The sequence below is a fragment of the Ammodytes marinus genome (genome assembly GCF_949987685.1).
Source record: "Ammodytes marinus genome assembly, chromosome: 6".
In the NCBI taxonomy this organism is placed as follows: Eukaryota; Metazoa; Chordata; class Actinopteri; order Uranoscopiformes; family Ammodytidae; genus Ammodytes; species Ammodytes marinus.
In genome coordinates, this window is record NC_137235.1 from 33,448,140 (window position 1) to 33,472,110 (window position 23,971).

Consider the following 23,971-nt stretch of genomic DNA (forward strand, 5'->3'; position numbering starts at 1 on the left):
ATAAAGCTGGTCAAATAACTAAAGGAAGTCCCCCGCTCGGAATATTGAATGAACTTGTTTTTAATTAAATAATCACAATTGCGTTTGCGGAAATAATATTAATCTCAAAAAGAATCTAGTTGTAGTCTTGCAATATAGGGGCGACTGTGGCTCAGTTGGTGGAGCGGGTCGGCTGATGATCAAAGGGTTGGAGGTTCGATCCCCGCCCTGCCACCTGTGTCATAGTTGTTGTGTCCTTGGGCAAGACACTTCACCCACCTTGCCTCGTGTGAATGTCGATAGTTAGCCTGCTATCGGTGTATGAATGTGTGTGTGAATGGTAACGTGTAAATGGGAACAGATCTCCCTTGCAAAAGAGTCTTCGGACTCAATGGGATTTACCTGTATAAATAAAGGTAAAAAAAAAAAAAAAAAAAAAAAAACCCTCACCACCGCCTGCACCCCCTCTCCGCCCCCCTACACTTTGCCCTGTGCTCCCGCGATTGCTCTGTAAACAATCTCATAGCCTATGTCCTCTTTCCCATCTCCTGCTCCCTCACATCAACTTGACAGAGCATAAATATACACTCTTATATCTTATAGGCTATATAGGCCTACTATATAGGCTAGATTACATAAATATGCCCATCGCATTTCTTCACCGTGCCCAGGACAAGATTACGTTTGGGCCCCGCCTTCCCATGCGCACTTCAGTAGAGTCAAAGTGCTGAGGGGCGCAAACTAATGAGCATTAGGTTATCATTAAAAATCCAGTTTAATGGCACAAAGCAGTAGGTAACTTCAGCCTGGTGGACGTCAATCAAGTCACTATACGTTCCCTCCGTCTGCTAAGCGCCCTACCACAGGGGGAGAGAGAGAGAGAGAGAGAGAGAAAGAGAGAGAGGGAGACGCGCTGACAGGATGCAACGTTCACCTGCTCCTCCGAGGTGTGTGCCGCCCGGTATCGTGCCAAGTTACAGGGATCGGCTGTGCGATGGACTTTTACTGTGGCTTGCACTGCTGAGGAGAGATTGCCAACTGCGCTGTCCTTTTAAGCACCACCAGGGCCGCCGTAATGTTTAGATTTCATCATTTGCATCAACGCCCTTATGATAATAAGAATGAGAGGCTTCATTAAAACGCTGTCCATGCGCTGTCTATGCGGTCCTTTTGATTGTAACTTTGTCGGCTGTAAACTGAAACTAACGGAGATCGCTATGCAGAAAAGGAACAAATTGGTGAATAATAATTCACCAGAATGCAGGAAATTAAGCATTTAATGCTCAAAAAATTCTGGGGGAGTACACCCCCACTTATAAATGATCACAACCCAATGTTTAATCAAAACCTACGTCCTTCAAATTCATGATTTAAAAAAAAAAGTCTATAAGGATACTTTGGAAAATTCTTAAATGTTAATTGCTTTTATAGTTTGTTTTAATAGCTTAATTCTAATCAAATTATTTTAAATATAAGTAGGCTATTTTATCATGGTTATAGATTGCTCATTTTACCAGTAGCCTACTGCTTTGTCTGATAGCGCTGCACCTCGGCCAATTTACAGCACCCCCCCTAAGAAAGTAGTTCCAACGTCCCTGGTTGATTGTCTTTAGATGTAAGAGGGTTTCAGTCTTCAGTCTTTTCAAAGTATTTTAAAAGTCCTCTAGTGTAAGCCCAGCATTACGCTGTACAAGCGTTGGGATACTCTTTGCATATATAGCTGGTTTAAGGCCTTTGCACACCGGGCGCGTTTTTTTCGTGCGATTAACTAGCCCGTCAATAATAATTAATACAAGTCAATACAAGCTTCGGCTTTTTTTTTCAGAACGATTTTGACGTCGCTTCCGATTGTCAGGCGGGTAAAAATTCACTTTCCAAATTATTCGCATTTTCGTGCCGTTTATTCGCTACGTAGTCTCGCAAAGCCAGACCAAACAGCAAGTAGATTTTGTCCGGTGTCTTGACTGAGGAAAGTTATCTAAAAATAAACATAAATATTTACCAATAAAATACACAATATGTTTGAATTACAGTACCAGCTACATTTTCAAATTACCTTTAGCAACACAAGGAAAACGAAACGTATAAACCGGTCGGAGCCAGTGAGAGCTAGCAAGCGGCACTCACACATCAACTACAACTACCAAAGGTAATTGAGATAAGATTTGGAGTTGAGAAGTATCTCTAGGATATACATTTTGATAAACACTTAGAAAAACAACCAATATACATACACACGGTCAGGTGTTGGTAGGCCTATATCGTCGTCCTGCAGCAGCTATGTGTAAACCGCGCATTTGACCGAGTGGACGGCGTTTGAAACAGTTCGCCCACCAGGGGGGGTAATTAGACTCTCTGCAAGCCCCTTCAAGAGCCCAAAATGTCACAAACAACGTGAAAAATTTAAACCTTGAATAAAACCCTAAATGTGTAATCCGTCGACAATGTAAAAAAATGCTGAGCCCAAAACGTAATAATGTTTTGCCCATAATGTAACAACGTATTTTGAGTCAGTCATTACATTATGGAGCTAGCAAAATATTGTTCTGCTAATAGTGTTATCATTTTAATACATTATAGCGTGAGTCGGTTATTGTTGGATCAAAGGGCTAATTGCTACAATGTAGTGTGTAGTATGCAATAAAAGCATTCTTATCAGATAGTCCAGGCAAAATAGCGTTTTTCATAGAATAAATTGTAAAATACATTTTTTCAGCTCAGATCATTTCTATGAGGTGTCCAGAACAACATACTAAAAGTCCTAAGAAATCCTAGTTGAGGAAATATGTTCTCATCAATCCGAGACACCAATCAATCCCAATAGGGCTATTTTTTTCCTTTAGTCCTATCAAAATGAAACTTTACACAATGAAAGTATCCATGAAAATGATTTTTTTTTGTATTACAAGTTTCTTTGAAAATTAATTTTAATATAGGCTTAATTTTTTCCTTTACTCCTACCACAATACAACTTTACATAGTAAAAGTATACTTGAAAAGTAACTCTTTTTGTATTACAAGTTTATTTTTAAATTAATTTGAATATGCACATGAGCTCCACACTTATTGAATATCCAATCATCCTACTGCCAATGGGTGATGGCAATTCTGCTTTTAGACTGGCCTCTAACCTGAAAAACTGCCTGGCTTACCTGCCAAGGCAGGTGCCTCTCATGAATTAGATGTGTCTCTTCAAATGCCACAGCACACAATTTGATAGCACTACAACCAATCAGAGCAATGAACTATGTGACGTATTAAGCCCCGTTCGTTTAGCGAACAGCGGGATTAACTGTTAAATGTAACTTTTGCCGTGGTCGGTCGGCAAAACAGAACATTCATCTTACTTGCTAATGAAAGATTTGAGTGTCGTCTTCCAAATTGTAAAGGGTCGAGGCCAAAGCCGTCTCAAACTCAAACAACATATCCACAGCCATCTTTGATGTTTACTATCATGGCTTCGACGGCGCACTGTCGTCATCCGGTTACGTCCGCCCCAGAGCACCCGCCCATATCAGATAGAACCAATTGAAACGTAGCTCAGGATCTCTTGACATATTTAATGAGCTCCAATGGAGAGTGCCCAGACCAACAGGCGCAGCACATTTAATTTGCCAGCGCCTAGTGGCAGGTCTGGATTTCCAGGCTAGTGCCATTCCCTTTCCTATGCCAAATAGACGAGACGTAGAATCACAGCCTGAAATAGCATGGAGAAAGAGGAGATTGTCACACACCTTGGGACCAAGTAACTCCTTTGTCTACTTTATGAACCATATCCGTCTTGTTTTTGTTGCTTTCTTTGGTTCTGGTGCCAGAAACAGCTCCTGTGCATTCAGATCAGCATGATGCAACAAGAGTTCTAACAAGTCTGTCATCACCTACTGAGGCCCTGTTCTCATGGTGAATACGTGACAGTTTTCCCGTTTTTTTTTTTTTTTTAAAAACCCCGTTCAGACACAATTTATCTGACATCTTCACCCGTGCACATGTTTTCAGAGGAAACGGGACGAAATCGATGTAGTAAGCATGCCAGGCCAGCAGTTGGCGGTACAAGGTAGTAGTAGATAGCTTTTCCGGTACAATTTGATGCATAAAACCTTACTGAAACCGAAAATTAATGCCACTAACGTTCATAAAGCGGTTGGTGTAAGCTTGGGGTTACAAGTATTGTAAATGACAAGCTTTCTGTCCTCTTATTTCACCGCATTGAACTCGTGAAAACAGAAGACTTGCTGATAGTGAAGGGGCTTTGTGAGCGGCTACTTTTCCTGTTAGGCGTACTTCAAAATAAAACTCAACTCACGTTTGTCCGGTGAAATGCGGTTAATGTTTAGCCAGTGAAATGCTTTTACTGTGAAGCCGTAGCCTTAATGCTCCTTTTGCTGAACAGTAACTTAACCGCTGCGCGCTGAACTATGGATAGTGTTTTTTAATGTAAAGAGAGCCGTGTACACAAGTTTATTTTGCTAGAAAAAGCGGCAGAGCCCAAATCTTTCCCCAGACAAAGTGGCGGGTGCATGGTATCAATAACTTACTAATAGACTACAGACTAAATTGGCGAGTGTTATAGGCCTATCTAAGCCCTGCACGTTATGTTGTCTTCTAACTTTATAACTCGCGTGTGGGTATTGACAGCAAATGTTATAGACTATGCATACGTGAAGTGGAGCCGTGACATCAGCGTTACCAGGGGAAATGGTTTCGGTGTTCACACAAAACCAAAACTGTTGTGTTTTCCAAAAAATCCTCCCTGGGACGTGATCTCAAAAACTTGCGGTTTCATGCCTGCGTTTGCTGTTTTCATGTACATGATATAGTGCAACCGCGGGAATTTTTCCGCGTTTGCACCGTTTCGTGTTGCCGTGAGAACAGGGCCTGAGACTGTATCTTTTGTTCTGGCAGAGGCAATGGCAGTTTGGACAATGAGCACATCTGCATTGTGCTTTGCATGGTTTGTGATACACCATTTTTATCTTACAAGTTTCTTTGAAAATGTATTTTAATATGCAAATGAGCTATACACTAATCAAATATAGGCTACCCAAAATATATCCGCATAGGCTTAATTTTTTTCCTTTAAAGATTCAAGTGACTGCTGCAGCTATTGCTGCGGTTGGGGCAAGGCAAGGCAAGTTTATTTATATAGCACAATTCAGACACAAGGCCATCCAAAGTGCTTTACAGGGGCAAGATTAAAATACATAAAACACATTAGAAAGCAGATAACAAAACATCACAGCTGGATGTTTTGTGGAAGACATCCCTACTCCTTCACTCTCAAAGGCCATCATGGTCTGGTATGATGCAGATCCTGCATCTTCTAGATGAACACCCTGGGAGAGTTTCAGTAACATTCCTTCCAATGATTGATCTTGATCCCAGTGATGAATCCTGCATATACTCAACATTGAGGTTTGTGGCAACTCAAGCTCTGCAGTATGATGTGACCCCTGTTCTGACGTTCGACCAACCCCTTCTGGAAAGCCTTGACCATTATAGGTTAACTTCTAATACAAATGTTTTACTTTTCATTTAGACTTTCATTCTGTAAAGTTTTAATGTGGTAGGAGTAAAGGTTCAAATTAGGCCTATGTGGATATATTTTGGGTAGCCTATATTTGATTAGTGTATAGCTCATTTGCATATTAAAATATGGGGGGGATCTAATTCATGAGAGGCACCTGTTATACCCCTGGCAGGTAAGCCAGGCAGTTTTTCAGGTTAGAGGCCAGTCTAAAAGCAGCATTGCCATCACCCATTGGCAGTAGGATGATTGGATATTCAATAAGTGTGGAGCTCATGTCAGTGTTTCCCACAGAATTTTTTGAAAGTGTGGGGGGGGGGGGGGAGACCCCGACCCCCCTAGGGGGGTCCGGGAGTATGCTCCCCCGGAAGAAAATGTTGTACCTTTTAAATGTTAAATGCATCAATCTGGTGTACTTTGAGGAACACTATTCCTATATAAATGGTGATTAAGATGGAGTTTAACACACTTATCAATGGTTAATGAATAAATAATTTTCTATGATACACATTTGAGCCATCAAAAAAATTAAGCAAAGGTGGTGGTTACCTGTGGTTCAAAAGAGTGAACACAAGCGCCCTTTTGTTTTATTAGATTGTTGAATTACTAGTACTCAAATAACTGTGACTACAATCACGAAGGATAGCTCACAATATTCTTTCCAGCAGAGGGTGCTCAAAGAGCGCAGAATGAATTGTGATGGAAAAATTGCAGAAAATAGCTACTTATGAATACAGTCACAGCGCGTGTTGACACCGCAGGGGGAGGGGCTGATTGACTCGGGGAGATTGAAGCCTCGATCCCTCAAGCGGCGCTTTGATAATACGTCCATGATTGAAGGAAATATTGTTTCTTGAGATCACAGCGCGAATCACACGTTAAAGATTTTTATGCGGAAATGCTATTGTTTCCAAGTGAAACTTGCGCATTGCAAATGAAATGTATTCATGTATATTTTTAAATAGTAAAATATACATATATCAAAAAAAAAATTTAAAGTGAAAGTGAAAGTGTGGCGGGGCAAAATTAAAGTGTGGCGGCCCGCCACGGAATGATACATTAGTGGGAAACACTGCATGTGCATATTCAAACTCATTTAAAAAGAAACTTGTAATACAAAATGTTTTACTTTTCAAGTATACTTTTACTATGTAAAGTTTTATTGTGGTAGGAGTAAAGGAAAAAATTAAGCCTATTTGGGTTTATTTTGGGCATGTACGATTAGTGTATAGCTCATTTGCATATTAAGATTCATTTTCAAAGAAACTTGCAATACAAAATATTTTCATTTTCATGGATACTTTCATTGTGTAAAGTTTCATTTTGATAGGACAAAAAGGAAAAAAATAGCCCTATTGGGATTGATTGGTGTCTCGCCTTATTGGCACACATCTCTGATTGATGAGAATTAAACATATTTCCTCAACTAGGATTTCTTAGGACTTTTAGTATGTTGTTCTGGACACCTCATAGAAATTATCTGAGCTGAAAAAAATTATTTTACAATTTATTGTATTTTTGGCCCCAAAATGCCTTACTTTGCCTGGCGTGTAAGTCAAGGCTCAAAATGTTCAGACACAAACGCGATGGTGAGTTTAACTCACCTTTGTTCCATTTCAGCTCTGAATCTCTGGACTTGAACTGCTTCAATATGAATAACACTGGAAGAATGACTAACTCTATAATGTTGTACAATAATTACACTATAAGAGGAAAATATTTTGCTCACTCCATAATGTACAGACTGACCCAAAATGTAATAAGTTGTTACATTATAGGCAAATAGTTATTACGTTTTGGGCGCAGCATTTTGTTACATTATTGACCAGTTATTGCATTTTATTTTTTTATAAAGTAGGCCTATTATATTTCAGGCTGTTACATGCCGTTATATTGTAATGCCCTATGCGTGTGTATACAATTGATAAAATTAAATTAGTTCAGGAAAATAAAAAAAATACTAAAGCATACAGCTTTGATCAAATATGTTTCACAAACTGTAATATGTGCCACAGCAAGGGTAGCTTTGTTTATACCACATACTGTACTATCTTGTACGACTGAGCGTAGTTATGTAATAACTCTAGCTTACCAGTAACAGTGTGCTGTGCTATGTGGGTCTAGACAGAAGACGGAGCAAAACCACAGCAGAGCCATCACGCAACGGACACGCAACCAGTGGTATCCCAGGGTTACTTAAGCAAGACTAGCATAGGTAAAGAATGGGACAACCAGTGCAGAACGCTTTTACCGCTGATCATAGAGGCCTTTATTGTGCGTGAATAGATCACTATGGTAGTCTTGCAAATGAAAATATGGATCAATGACCCAAGACTCCACCAATCAGAATTGACTATGTAAACTTTTAGCCGGGGACAACCCTGGTGACAATAGCTGCCTTTAGTCCCTCTTACCGTAGCCCATTCCCACGGCGTGATGAACTCTCTGAGCTCTGGAGCGTAGAAATCAGACGGACAGCCTTTCTCCAATAGTCTGCTCTTGTGCCAGAGGGGGGCATCCCAGCTCCGAGCAGGCAGACGGCTGGGGCAGCGGGTCGGGGTGGGAGGAGAGGGGGCCCGGCCGCGTAGCAGGAGAGCAGAGACGCGCTCCTGCAGCCTCACCATAGCCTCCTCTGCATCCTGAACCAGGAGGAGCGGAGGGGGGCGAGGGACAGCCGCCTTTTTCCTCTTCCCAGGCCCCTTACCTGCAACACGGAGAGAGAGAGAGGGGGGGTGGGGCAGAGGACGCAGAATTAAAAGGAGAATCTGTCATGTTTTCACTACAGATTATTACAGCGGTATAATGTGTCATGCTTTTTGTTGATAATTGTAAACACTGCTTTAAGCCTTGCCAAACGGCACACACGAACACATACACAGGACAACAATGAAAACTGCCTCATTATATACAACATATTTGTTACAGTAAAAGGCTTGCCAACACCCACCCAACTTATTAACACAATGCAGGAAAACATAAACACAACAACTTCCACACAACTCAATAACAAAACAGCATAACGATCCAGCCTGTTTTAGAACACATTGGAATATGGCATCTCAAAAGATTGTCTTACTCGTTTTTAACTCAGTGAGTTTGTGATTAAGTGATCATTTTATATTCATAACAATTTAAAATGTATGCATTTACAGTAGCTACCAGAGTTTGTATTATACCCGTGAGATACATATGCCCTGTTGTATGCATGTTAGTGCTCCATAGAAACTTTTTAGCCTTGACAAACAGATGATATTGTGAAAGTTCTGTACCAGTGTTGGACCTGCACTTCAACTCTATGGAGGTGTGAGAGGCAGCAGTTCCTGTTTGTAACTCTCTCTCTGAATCCCTCTCTCTTTGCTGTTCCAGCAGGGAGGAGGACAGGGCCAGGGCCACCATGGTGTCATCGTCCAGGGCTTCAGTCTTCTTCCTGGGCTTCTTCCTGGCAGGTAGGCCCACTTTGGATGGGCCTTTTCTCTTGGCGCCTCCACTCTGTATGCTGAAGGGAAAACAAAATTGACTTAAGGCTAATATGAGGTTGGCTTAAACTACACTCTTAGGCCTTGTTCACACTAGGGATGTAACGATATGAAATTTTGAGTACGATACGATACGATACGATACGATACGATATGATATTGCGATTGATATCACGATACGATATTAAGCGCGGAATTAATTTCTACACCCTTAAATTAAATGGTGTAACGCTGATTTAAATAAAACATAAACGCAAGAATAATTCAAATTTTTTATATCTTAATATGAAGAAGAGATTTCTGAGAGATTTAAACAACTTATCACCAAAACAAAGACACTGCTTCTCTATTGCTGTTTTTTAAAGAAGCTTTACACCTATATTTTTCAAACTGAAATAGGAATTTTAAATCTAAACTTAATTTAGTCACTTGTCTGTAACTGTAAAAGTATGTATAACATAAAAATAGTGTGACAATTTCCCCATTTATTTATGTTTTATTTGCTTATCAACTCTATTTTTACAAGCCATGTTTTACCTTAATAGGCCTACATTATGACAGGCACAATGAACTCTGTAAAATATTTATTTATGATTTTTATTTGTTATCAACTTAAATTGCAGTCTCAAAATCAATGTTTTTGCAGTGCACTCCTCTCCCCCTCCATTCCTCACACTTTCGCAACGTCACCTTCATTCGACCAAAGTAGTGTCACCTAAGTTTGACATAGTAGGGATTCCATAGAATTGCGTAACATGCTGGTAGCTTTTATATACTGTCTATGCTGAGTTCACGTGAAGTTGTGATGAATATATCAAGGATCTTTGGACTTATTTCCTTCATCTGCCTTTCACGGAAGTTCGCCGACTTTACCGGGGATTTAACGCGCGGTCGCGGTGGATTCTATTCTATTCTCTTTTTTTTTTAATCTCATTTCCTCACGTTCGCCTGGATTCATAATGATATAATTGACCCGCGAGCAACTTTCTCTTCAGTCTGGTAAGCTACTCTGTCTATCTTTTTCTCTATCTAGCTCCCTTTTCTCTTTCTCTCTCTTCTTTGCTGCTACTTGACTCAATGTGGTGAAGCTGCACGCGCTAGTGTAAACAACGGCCCACGTGAGACGTGACTGTTCAGTTTAAGGTTAGAAGTCATGTTTCAGTGATAAGATGTTGTGTCAATGTGTTATTGTTTGGTTTCCAATGTTGGTGTGGCCCATACAGTGTTAGATTGAGTGCTACGTTTATGACAACGTTGCTCACCAGACTCTCCACAATGATGGAGCGCATTTACCATGCAAGCTCGCCTGTAATACCGTGACGCGGTATAACAAGAAAAAACTTACGGTTGACATTTGTGGCCTTTTCATATCGCGAACGACCGTTTTGTGGTATACCGTTACATCCCTAGTTCACACTATGGGCGTGACATGAGCATGGAGTGCATCTTTCTAATTAGATTCCCTTGTTAACAGCTGTGGCTACTATCGTAGTTTACCACCACCGGTATGACTGTGTGTGAATGAATGGAACCTGGAACCCTGTAAAGCACTTTGAGTAGCTAGAAAAGCGCTATAAATCTAATCCATTATTATTACCTAGGCAAGCAATAAAACGTGACCCGGTTCAGTTCAAAACTCTCTTTCTCTCTCAAATTCAAAATTGGCTTTATTGGCATGAAATATTTTTTTAAAGCAATATTGCCAAAGCAAAGCATCAAATAAATCCAAACAATACACAATATGTGTCAAAATAAAACAATATGAACCATATATACATCTGTATGAATATTAAATATTGTGTGTGTGTGTGTGTGTGTGTGTGTGTGTGTGTGTGTGTGTGTGTGTGTGTGTGTGTGTGTGTGTGTGTGTGTGTGTGTGTGTGTGTGTGTGTGTGTGTGTGTGTGTGTGTGTGTGTGTGTGTGTGTGTGTGTGTGTGTGTGTGTGTGTGTGTGTGTGTGTGTGTGTGTGTGTGTGTGTGTGTGTGTGTGTGTGTGTGTGTGTGTGTGTGTGTGTGTGTGTGTGGATATACTGGGCAGCAAGATAGAGGTCGTTCAGCTCTGGGAAATCTGGTACTAAAGAGCTGAACTTGTTCAAATACAATTTTCTTGTGTAATTTAATTTTGTACATTGTAGGAGAAAGTGCATCTCTGTCTCAACCTCACTGTTGAGTATTATGGACGAATATGTGATAAAACTGCTCCATTCGTACATTTTAGACAAAGTAGTACATTGTTTTATTTTGAATTTTGGATTGTATGAATTTGGTTTCCGGGGGAGTTGAAGTGATGTGGGTTTTATTGTGAAAAACAAAGGAAGTGCTAGTGTTCTTTGAAAGTTAGAACAGTAACTTGGTATGTTCACGAAGCAGAAGAGAGGGGGCGATACAGAGAGAATTTCATGTGCTGGGGGAATAGGCTCCCCCTTCAGGGAGGAGAGATCTCTCTCGGGACAAAACCGGGGGCAGGAACGAAAAACAGCGAGTTGAGCGATCAACTCGGTAACTTTGATGAGACGGACCCACCAAGCACTTCTCTCTGGCCCAATCCCAAATGACTCCCTAGGCACTCCCACTCCGTGAGCGAGTGTGACTCGCTGTGGAGTCACACTTGCGGCTGTGAAGTGCCACTCGATCATTAAAGCTCCCATATTATACACTTTTCGGTTCTATTATACACCATATTATATGGTCTTAGTGGTCCCTAATACGTTTTTCTTTAATTGTTTGCTGAAAAAAACTTTCAGATAATTTATTGTACTATGCTGATGTTCAGCTAATCTCACAATGGCCTATTTTTAAAAAAAGAGTTGCAGGTCCCCTCGTAAATATACAATCTTTGAGCTCCCCCCGCCCCCTGTCCGGAAGCGAAGCCAGATACGCCTCGCCCTCTGTCTGTCAGGGCCGTGGACCAATAAGAAATAGGGGTGTGGGCTGCACAGTGGAAGCTTCTGGCTTTACGGTTTGTGAGGTCAGAAAAGGGGATAATTCTGACTGGAGTGTTTTTGGGGGGAGGGGTGGGGGTTTCAGAAAAGGGGAGAGTGAGAAAAGGAGAGATTGTTACTTTTTTTGATATTTTGGCAGTCTCTAGGCACACCGTGGACGCATGGATATGTTGGAACACATTTAAAAAGTGCATTTAGCATAATATGGGACCTTTAAGGGCGAGGGTATAACAACTGGTGCGGCTTTGGCAAGCCCTCGCCTTTGCCAGACGGAAACAGGAAGAAGACACTAGTTTGTTAAGTCTTTATTTCTCACCCTAAAATAGAATTCCACCACATTTATATTTGACCTGAAATACTCTTTACATTCATATTCAGCTACGCATGTAAGAGTAAAATGTTGTATTGAATAAAAACAAACTCACTCCCATGCTTTTTTGGCTGCATAATTTATTTGTTGTTAAACATTTTCTAACTGCATATTCTTAATTTTACCGGCTCAGTCTGTAGTGGAGAAAACGGGTGGGTGTTTGATCCGCTGTTTAATTATCCTTTTAGTTTACATGCACAGCATACAAAACCAGGGAAAAGAACAATAGTCTGCTAATAGTACAAGAGGTTAGTTCCAAAATATAAAGGAATTGTGCATTTTGTGATAAAAGCATGAAATTTGGTACACTTATAGCCAAAGGCATTCTCAAAAGATTTGGATGTGGAGCCATCATGAATTTTCAACATGGCGCCCATGGCAGCCATTTTTCAAAATGTCCGCCAGCAACAACTGTTTTCTTATGAATGATGGATTTAATATGATATTTCAGACTTATTTACCATTCATACTACTTGGTAAATGTCTTTTGGATAGTGGAACATTTTCATTGAAAATTCAAAATGGCCGCCAACTGGTTAGATATGGATGATCTCTATGTTTAATTATACATTTATCTTGATGCAGAATTTGAATTGGGAACTTTGGAATTTCTAAGAATCTTCTTTCTATCTCAAAATACTCATGTTGAGCAAGGGAAACCTAGGGTCTATCACAGGGAAGACTAGTCACACTCGCCTTCACAGACACAAAGGGCTGTGCACTGTAAGTGGGATTTTTTGCACTTACACTGCCCAACACAACCCTTCTTGCATTTGCATGAGACAAGTTCATAACTTGACTGGCCTGCATCTGGTAGGCATGTCCAGAAGGGTTCATAGTCCCCCTCAGGTGACTTTGACCAGCCCCATTCGCACGGTGAAGGTAGTTCTGGTGTTGACACCAGGACTGTACCCCACACGTGCCCTCCTTGGTATACAGCTCTCTTAACATGCTCTTCTAGGGCAGCCTTGGTAGGGGGGATTGTTTGCACATTGTGCCTCTTTGCAAATAACTTCCTCCTTGCCGTATTGATTTCTGTACATGTGCTGGTTCGGTCATAGACTAAGATAACAAACCTCTCAATTGTGGCCATTACCTCCTGTGGTATGTCATCTGGGGCTGAAGACACTTTCAACAGGGCATGTGTAAGTTCTGGAAGCACAGACCATACAGCCCATGCAGTCTTTTTCCCATGGCCAACAAAGCTTGACACAGTGTCACAACCCGTCAATGCATGGAACACTGGTAGTGCACATGCTTTCTCGGGCCCGAGCCCTGCTGCAATTTCATGGGCTGCCAAATATTGAAAATTCTTACCAGTACCGAAAGCCAACCAAAGCTCATCCTCTGGTTGTAGAGTCTGAGCCACTGCCACAGCCAGCACCACAACATCAGTATCAACTGTTTGAATCATCATTTTGTGGTGGCCGTTTCTTGCTGCATGGGCTACGTGCAATAACATGCGACTATCCGCTTCCTCATGCGTGCAAGGAGCAATCGATGTCCTATCTGGGAGAGGTGGCTTGCTAAGGACTTCCATGTCACTTGTGATGACAAGCTGTTTATCCTCCTGCACAAACCATCTGAGCAGAGCCTCCGAGAGAAAGGCAAACAACTCAGTCTTGTTGCTGTCAACTCTAAGAAAGTTTTGCCAGTTCCTGGGAATGGCTGCATCACCTACCACACGTCTCTGAATTCCAGTGCCACGCTTTGCTCTCGTAGCAGCTTTCAGAGAGTCAGACAAGTAGCGGTCCCACACCAGATCAAGCCTGGACACAGTTTCAAACTTTCTGGTCAGATATGGAATGAAGATCACATGGGCATAGTCATTGAAGGTTTTTACTGAACTTGGTTTCAGCATCTGGATGATGGCTGCCCCATCTACAATGGTGCAGGTAACCTTTGGACTGTCAGAGTATGCACTGTGAACTTGTTCCAGGCATGGAAGCAGATCACTCTTCACTCCCAGTCGGGGACCTCCCCCATCAGAAAGCGCTGGTGGACATGGTTGGTTCTCGTGTCGAAAGAACTCCTCTAGGTTTCCATCTCGGGTCTGGCAAGCAATGAATAACCTTGAAAAGAGCTCCATGTCCTGTGATGGCTGCAATCTTGAAGATGTCAGCCATCTTGAATATTTAATGACACATTTAGATTATCCAAAAGACATTTACCAAGTACTATGTATGGTAAATAAGTCTGAAACATCATATTATATCCATCATTCATAAGCGAACAGTTGTTACTGACAGCCATTTTGAAAGATGGCTGCCATGGGCGCCATTTTGAAAATTCATGGTGGCTCCATATCCAAATCTTTTGAGAATGCCTTTGGCTATAAGTGTACCAAATTTCATGCTTTTATCACAAAATGCACGATCGTTCTGGTTACCAGCTGCACTATAAAGCATGTATTCCACTTGTCATGATCTGCCATTACGACCGGCGAATCGCGGCAGTTAATTAGCGTGCATAAATTATAATGCACTGCAAGGGTGGTCATAAATAAGAAAAGTCATGCGCTCCAGCTGACTGACGTCACCGCCGCTATTAGGCTACTACCCCTCATCGGCTGTAACAGAAACACAAATCTTACTAACAATTTAAGGAAATAATAATCACTGTCCCTTATTAACTTGTGGGCATTTTCTTCATCTGCTTCGTTTTATCTTTTTCCACGCCTTGAAAATACACTAACGGTAGACAAGTGGCATAATCAAATCAACAAGTGTAAAACAACATGTTCGTTCCGATATTGTAGGCTTCCCTCCGGTTCCGTCATTTAGGGCTATGCATAACAATAATCACCTGTCACACCTGTCGAACAGTGACCACATTTTCTGTTTTCTTTTGGTTGCCATGATTCTTTGTGTCTTCCTGTTTCAATTGCCAGTGTGTGGTCACTGAGCCTGTACTTGGTTAGGATCTGTCTCTGCTTTCTATCTCTGACAGTAGAGAGATATTCTGCTAATTGATCATTTATTTTAAGGGCGAGATAACATTCCAACCTACTTTGGCTTTTAGTTATTTCTTCCCAATGGTCCAGATAGGTTTCTTTACATTGTGCTATAATTTGCTTTACTCTGATTACTGTTTGGAGAGCAGTGTTGTTGTGAGGCTGGTCAGAGTGTGTCTGAGAGGGGGCAGTTAGCCTCAGTACCAACTGACATAGGGGACTCTTTTCTGGGCTCAGCTCTTGGGTTTGGAGGGCTTTGGAGTGGAGGGTGTCTCTGGGGCTGGATTTCAGGTGGTTAAAAAAGTTGAGCGTTCTCTTTTGAATGTTAATTATAAGTGGGTATCTGCCTAATTCTGCTCTACATGCATTTGTTGGTGTGTTTCTGTGTACATGTAAAATGTACCTGCAGAATTCTGCATGTAGAGATTCTGTTGGATGTTTGTCCCAACAGGTATAGCTCTGATGACTGAGTGGACCCCATACTTCACTACCGTACAGCGCAATGGGCTGGATGACACTATCAAATATTTCACTTTACTTCAGGTCAACAGAAACATTCATGACAGTATAATAAAGGTCTCATGACAGTCAATATCAAAACCTTCCACATATGACAGTTTAATGTAATCTTACAACATAAATCAAAATAGTTTCTTTACATTTGATTATTAAGCCTACTATTGCATGTTTATGACAGGTCATGTTATTGGTTAATGTCAAGTCGACATAACCAAGATATTTTGTCTTCATTAATGTCAGGTTGTTATTAAAAAGACACGGACAAGTTATTTTGTCTTAGCTTCTGTCAGGTTGTCATTACAAAGACATCGACAAGTTATTTTGTCTTAGCTTATGTCAGGTTGTCATTACAAAGACATCGACAAGTTATTTTATCTTAGCTTATGTCAGGTTGTCATAAAAAAGACATCTCATACAATGTCAATGTGGCATTAAACGTGACATAATTTACCGAATGACACTTTATGACAACAGTCATAACCATTCATGATGTTCATGACAGGTGTCATGACAGTCTTTTGACAGTCTTATGACAGCGTTATGTATACGCCTTCAAATAAAGTGTTACCAATTATTCATTGTCATGGTTTAGGGGAAGGCTACAAGAAGCTTTCCCAAAGGTTTCAATTGTCAATTTCTACTGTAAGGAATGTTGTCAGGGAATGGAAGGACACAGGCACAGTTGCAGTTAAACCCAGGTCTAGCAGACCATGAAAAGTACAAGAGCGGCATATGCGGCGGATTGTGAGAATGGTTGCACACAACCCACAGATCACCTCCAAAGACCTGCAAGAACATCTGGCTGCAGATGGTGTATCTGTACATGGTTCAACAATTCAGTGCAATTTGCACCAAAACATCTGTATGGCCGGGTGATGAGAAGGAAGCCCTTTCTGCGGCCACGCCACAGATACAGTTGCTTGGAGTATGCTAAAGCTCATTTTGACAAGCCAGATTCATATTGGAAGAAAATGCTTTGGACTGATGAGACAAAAAATAAGTTATTTGGTCATTATAAAAAGTGCTTTACGTGGCGAAAGGAGAAAACTGCATTCCAAGTAAAACACCTGATACCTACTTTCAAATTTGGTGGAGGTTCAATCATGCTGTGGCCACTTAAGGGACTGGGGCCCTGGTTAAAGTCGATAGTCGGATGAATTCAACCCAGTTTCAACAGATTATTCAGGATAATGTTCAAGCATCAGTCACAAAGTTGAAGTTGCGCAGGGGTTGGATATTCCAACAAGACAATGACCCTTAACACAGTTCAAATTCCTGCAGAGGGAAAAGTACAATGTTCTGATATGGCCGTCGCAGTCCAATGACTTGAATATCATCGACAATCTTTGGGATGATTTGAAGCAGGCTTTCCATGCTCGGCAGCCGTCACATTTAACTGAACTGGATCGCTTTAGTATGTAAGAATGTTAAAAATACCTACATCCAGGATCCAGACACTCATCACAGGCTACCAGAGGCATCTAGAGGCTGTTATTTTTGCAAAAGGAGGCTCAACTAAGTACTGATGACATTTTTCTTTTTGGGTGCCCAAATTTATGCACCAGTCAAATTTTGTTATGATGCTTATTGCATATTTTCTATTATTCCAATAAACAAAATGACACCGCTGAATTGCTTCTGTTTACCTAAGGTATGTCATATATGTAAAGGAATTTGCTTCTTTGAAATCCCAGCTAATGATTAACAAAAATCCCCAAAATTAGAAGGTGGTCCCAAACTTTTTCATATGACTGTATATATATTAAATAAAGTTGGACTTAGATTGCAACCCTGCCGAACGCCTCTTCTCTGGGGGAAGAATTCTGTCTGTTTATCTCCAATTTTGACAGCACACGTTTTCCAAATACATGGATTTTACCAGATCAAAGGTTCTGCCACCTATACCACAATTTAAGAGTCTGTAAAAGAGCCCTTCATGCCAAATAGAATCAAAAGCTTTCTTAAAATCAATGAAGCAAGAGAATATTTGTCCATTTTTCGTTTGTTGTACGTGTTTGTTAATTAAAGTGTGAAGCGTATACATGGTCAGTGGTGCGGTGTTTTGGGAGGAAGCCAATCTGACTTTTACTTAGTATTGACTGTTCCTCAAGGAAATCTATTATTCTTTTATTAATAATACTACAGAATAGTTTCCCTAGACAGCTGCTAACACAGATGCCACGGTAGTTATTAGGGTCCGATTTGTCCCCACTCTTATGAATGGGGGAAATGAGCCCTTTGCACCAGATGTTGGGAAAACATCCTGCCCGTAATATTACATTGAACAAATGCAACACTGCACCCTGCATCTCTGGGGTGCTGCTTTTGAGCATTTCATTTTGAATGCTGTCTGGACCACAAGCTTTCCTTGGCTTCAGACATTTTGTCTGTGTTGTTAATTCTTCTAAAGTTATATCAAAATCAAGGGGGTTTTGATTGTCTTTAATTGTTTCTTCTAATATTTGGAGTTTTTCTTTTATAATACATTGATCCGAATTAATTTGATTGATTGGTATGTCTTTGTACAGATTTTCAAAATGTGATCTCCAGATGTCACCGTTTTGGATTGGTAATGTCTGCTGTTGCTTTGGGTTGAACTTGTTCCACATATCCCAGAATTGATTTTGGTCAATGGCATTCTCAATATCTTCAAGTTTCATGTGGGTATAATTTTGTTTTTTTGATGTATATTTATATTTATTAAAAATGTCATTGTATCTATCGCGCAAGGCTGGGTTGTTTGGTTGGCGATGTTTCTGATTTGCTATTTTTCTCAGCTCTTTTCTGATTGTTTTGCACTCTTGATCAAACCATTTCTCAGTATTTTGCCTTTTAACAGGTCTCCGTTTTTGCTTTATGAGGTCAGCCCTAATAGCTGCCTTATGAAATATCATATTGATGTCTTCAATGGCCTTATTTACACCATCTCTGGAAGGGATATACTGATTTTGATTATGTATTGCTAAGTAATTCATCAGATCAGGAGAGTTCAAAACTTTGATGAATTTGTCTCCACTGTCTGGGGCCCATCTGTAATTACGATTTAATTCAAACAGCTTACTGGTTTCTAGGGGTGTGCGGAGACGTCATTATCTGTATCTGTATCTGTATCTGTTCAACCAACAAAATTATCTGTATCTGTATCTGTATCCGGATACACAACAAGAAGTGGGCGTGGCGTATACCGGAAGTTTCTTTTACATTAGCCTACATAAAAGGAAGTCACACCTAAATTGATTTTCTAAACTAATATTCATTGTCAATGCAATTGTTGTCCCTTCAAAGCATCACATTGATGTAATGTTGACATATAAGTCAAAAAGTCAGATATATTTCTACCTTTACATCTCTCTCTCTCTCTCTCTTCTTTGTTCTCAGAATACGAAGAAATTCAGGGAACGAAAATATTGATAAATAACAGCCCAAATCTGTGCATAGGCTACTCACTGTTAGTAAATGAGGGCCAGTGTTTTACTTTTAACTTAATTAAGGTCTCCCTTTAACTGGGGGAAATACAGCTGTATTTCATGATTATTTTTTATCTCTATCTCTATCTCTCCCCCTCCCTCTTTTTTTACTTTTGTTTTACTAAACTAAGATTTAGGAACAATATATGTATCAACGTACCAATCTCATAAACCCTAAATAATATGTTAGCCTTTCCACAAAGCCACATGTGATTTTAATGTGTCAAGTTTGCAGTTTCCGATTTTATTGTATAGGTCCTGAAGTAGGCCTAGCCGTATACGCATTGATTGACAGCTGAAAAAGTACAGGTCCTAAACATCAGTTTGATGGAAACGTTGTGGTGTTTGAAAGAGTTTAAGCAGTAGGCCTAGTGAATGTAAATACATCGGGGAAGGGCTGACGGTGACTCGGGGTGCAGCATATTCCATCGGTTCGTCTCTTCTCTGCCACGGCAGCGGAGGAAACTCACATAAAAACGGCAGCGAATGCGACAGGTAGAACCCTCTATTCAAGGGAAAGGGCAAACCGCTGCGTTTATCAGTGGATAAAAAGAGAGAGACCGCGGGTCACGGGACGCGCCCGGTCCTCTCATGTCCACCGCAGAACAGCTGTTAGTGTCATTCTACCTGTTGTGTCATTGAGGCGGAACGCGCTGCGTCAATTAGGCGCATAATATATTAAAAAAAAATCCCCGAATAATAACGGGACTATTCGGAAATTATCCGTATCCGTATCTAACTCATTATCCGTGCTTATCCGAATACATATTCGGATTCGGGCTCATCCCTACTGGTTTCTATTTTTGTGTCGCTAATTTGACCTGACAATTTAAGGAACACATTCATTTGATTGTGGTCTGAAAGGGGGGATTGCTGTCTGACAGTGAATGCACTGATAGTTGAGGGGTCCTTGTCAGTGATTGCATCTACTACACTAGACCCAAGAGCTGAAGAGTATGTGAACCTCCCTAAAGAGTCCCCTCTGAACCTACCATTAACTATGTACAGGCCTACGGCCCGACAGAGATGCACTATCTCCCTGCCACTTGGATTTAATAGTGGGTCAAGGTTATTCCGACGGGGGATCGTTGGTGTGGTAAACAGGGGGGCCTGACCAAATACATGGTTGTTGCCCTGTGAGTCTATGGTATCAGCTTCAATTCCTGTACGTCCATTCAGATCTCCAGTGATAAGAACATTTCCCTGGGCCTGGAAATATGCAATTTCTAAATTTAGTGTGTCAAATGTCCTCTTCAAAATAGGGAGAATCTACTGGGGGTATGTAGATTGCACAGAGGTATAGATCCCTATCAGTTATACCTACGGTTTGATCTAACCTCAACCAAATGTGCGATTTACCCCGTTTTACTGATGAGATCTGATGACAAAGATCTCCTTTATACCACACCAAGATCCCCCCCGATGTTCTGCCCTTGCGTACGTTTTTTAGTTTGAGGGAGGGCACCATGACTTCATTATACCCTGGGGGACAGTGAGTGAGTGAATCATCTTGACACCATGTTTCTGTCAATACAATGACATCAACGTCTTTGATCGATTTCATGAATTCAGGGTTTCCACTCTTCAGCTCAAAGGTTGAGGAGTGGAGACCCTGTGTGTTCCAACAGCTTATGTGAAATGAACGCATCAAAAAGAAAACAATCAAAATGAACCTGTATAGTGAGACAAATATTAAAAAAAAACCTTCTACTATCTATTTATTTATAATAATAATTAGATTATTATTATTAATTATTTGGCAATGTATGTACTATTTTCAATAATATTACTATCGTACTGACTACTACTATTGCTATTATAACTATTATTACTAACTAACTAAAATATGTCCATGTTGTTTTGTAACTCCAATGGGAAAGTGTTAGCTGGACAGAAGCCGGGTGCACAGGGTGTGCAGCATCTCCCTGATGTCTCTCAGCTCACAGGTAGCAGGTGAAGGGACTGTGAGAGCAGGCCGGGCAACAGTTGCAGCATAGCTCTGCTGCCGATGCTGTAAAGGGGGTTGTTGTGCAGGGACTGAGGAGTGGGAAAGTGGCCTCATCTGGTTCTGTTTGGCAGTGGTGAGCGTGTGGAGGGTGTGGGGTCCGGGCTGAGCTGGTGTGTCTCCTCACAGCAGGGGGGATGAACCGGGGCTGGTGATGTGGGGGAGGAGGTCTGTGGTGGTCTCTGATGCTTCTGGTAGAAGAGAGGGTGGAAGGACTGCATCCTAGGGCCGTGTCTTTGAGGGTCTTTGCAAAGATATTCACCTTCTCTCTTGCTATATCCCAATCCGTAGACCGCGTCCGTCTACGCGGTCTATGAAGGCTATAGCCTGTGAAGGCCGATTCGAAGGCCGAACCAGGGCCGAACGAGCGTTGTTAAACGAGACTGTCTCCGCAGGTCTCCGTTTACGTGCTTTTCCGGTTTGCGTAACAAGCCGTTATCTTGCGTGACGACTCGCCGCTCCTGTGCTGCCTAGCAACCCTGATTGCTGCCAACGGAGACAGCCTTGTCAACGGAGGAAAAAAGAAAAATAAGTTGCCTACCAGACGAAAAGAAAAAAAAGTACAAGAAAAAAAGAAAGGAAGATAAAAGTTAAGAAGATGGCGCAACACGTTGCTGTTTTGTTATTTTTTATTTTATTTTATGCCATCTCTGAAAAAAACGCAATGAATCTTGGGATATGTTGGGCCGCGAAGGATCCATCTGTTGCAGCCTTCAAAACCGTGAAACGAATGCCAGATGCTATCAAAAGCTAGCTGTCAACTGGGCATCAACACCTGTCACTGTTTAGAGCATCTCTAAGGAGAGACTGGACTGAGTGGGATTGAAGAGGAGGTGTTTTATAAAGATAAGGAAAGGAGGAAAAGGAACATACCAAAAAGCAAGTAATAATAACTGTGTTCAAAGGCTAAAAAAGACAAAAGAGCTTGCCCCCTGGTAAATAAACAAAGTAGTCGCCATGGAAACAGCCAAGCGGAACCCAGCTCCCAGAGCAGAGAGCAGGGAGGTTAAATATCCTACTCTCTGTAAGAGTGCAGCAGCCAGGGAGAAGTTTAAGGACAAGACACTTCGGGAGAACAAAGAAATCCTGTTCACCGACTACGCACTACACAAAGAAGGGAGGAAAAAGAACAACATGATATTCTTCACGGACTCGATATACATCTGGAAGGACACTCTGTGCAAGAACTATCCTTTCATTTCTAGTGAAGGCATCGGCTCAGGAGGCCGATTGAAGATCTGTAAGGACAAACACCTGAACAAGGATGACCCTTTGCTCACCATCACCTACTACACAAAGGGAAAGGTGATGGTTCAGGGGGTTGAAGCAAATCTCAAATCCTTTGAAGAAGCTTTCTCCCTGCTCAAAGCTGAGGTGGACGCCAATGCCTCGTTTCCACAGAGTAGAGCGGGTCGGATCGGAGCGGTTCGGTGCGGGTAGTTTGGCTTTTCATTTGCCAAAAGTTGGGTAGGGTACGGTTTAAGGGCACCTAACCGCTCTGAGCCGCTCCTAATCTCAGTACTCCTCCGTAGGGGTACTAGCCGCCTGAAAGGGTGCCAAAAAGGCAGAGCTACACACTGCCGTCATTTGATTGGTCGAAAGAATAATTTCCGCCTTGTGTAGTCATCTCGGCAAGAGTGAAGAGAGTCTTGTGTTTTGGCGAAAATGTGAGCATAGCACTGTTTATTGTGTGGTGTTTTTCCTCGTCAATAAATTAATCAGTTGGTTACACTGTGTCCCACTGCTAGTCACGTAGCTGCCGCAGCCAGCAATGTTCGCTCACTGTCTCTATGAGTTGCACCGAGCCGTCTCTGTGTGTTTACGCCATAGATAATAGTAAATACACGCTCACAAGAACACGGGGGAATAAATAAAGAAGCGGCTGGTTTGACCAAGCAAAGACGAGAGACCGCTGGATTGACCACAGTTGGCATAAAGAATAATTTCCGGTTGACACTAAGGTTTCAAAAGCACTTGCCCATAGGGCAAGTACAGGTAATGTTTTACTTGCCCGAATGTCGTGTTCACTTGCCCAAAAAAACTGTTAAACAATGATATATATAGGCTAATTAAATTATACATTTTAGCGAACCTTATCTCTTAAATGCAAACACTGCTTTCTGTCTCATCCTGACCACATACAACCAACAACAATTCATATAAGCCTAGATATCATGACATCACACTACACCAAGCGCTTGGTCCTGCTGCAGCATTGTAAAAGGGCCTCTTTTTGCCATGCACCTGGCATGGTTTTGGGGGTCTCAGAAAACTCAGTCTAGCTCAGAGTCAAGCTGAAGGTAAGCTTCCACACAAAAGTGTTCAGAAAAATGTAACTTATTTTACTTATTTAAAACGGTCACGTTGTGCGAAAAAGTGATAGTCTGCCATAAAATTATTAAAGTCCACCATGTTAAAGCTATTGCCCAGTTATACTGTAAGTAGGGAGGGGGATCATTACTTTCTATTCATATTGATACCATTATAAAGACTCAACAATCCAAATCTTTATTGATACTTTTCTATTATTTTGTTAAAGAGAACTGGTATTATTGCTTTAATTTCTTATAAGATTAGAAGAGCTAAGGATAGGACTTTAAACCGGTCAAAATTCCATATTTAGGCCTACTAATAATGTTCAGTGTTTCCCCCAGGAAATGTCTTAGTCAAGGTGGTCACTGTCTAGCCGTACAGGAGGCGCGGCGCAACGCGCCTCGGCGAAAATTTTGGGGGTATT

The 23,971-nt window shown here is 41.3% G+C and overlaps 1 protein-coding gene across 1 annotated transcript in view; it reads right to left on the bottom strand.

Moving 5' to 3' along the window:
- The window catches only part of slx4 (SLX4 structure-specific endonuclease subunit homolog), a 51,320-nt gene that overhangs the window by 11,157 nt on the left and 16,192 nt on the right, over positions 1-23,971 (bottom strand). Inside the window, exons 5-6 of the mRNA XM_080028914.1 lie at positions 8,773-8,999; positions 7,918-8,207 (exon numbers count right to left, since the gene is read on the bottom strand). Of these exons, the coding sequence (XP_079885040.1) occupies positions 7,918-8,207; positions 8,773-8,999 (517 nt within the window). The remainder of the gene's footprint in view (positions 1-7,917; positions 8,208-8,772; positions 9,000-23,971) is intronic.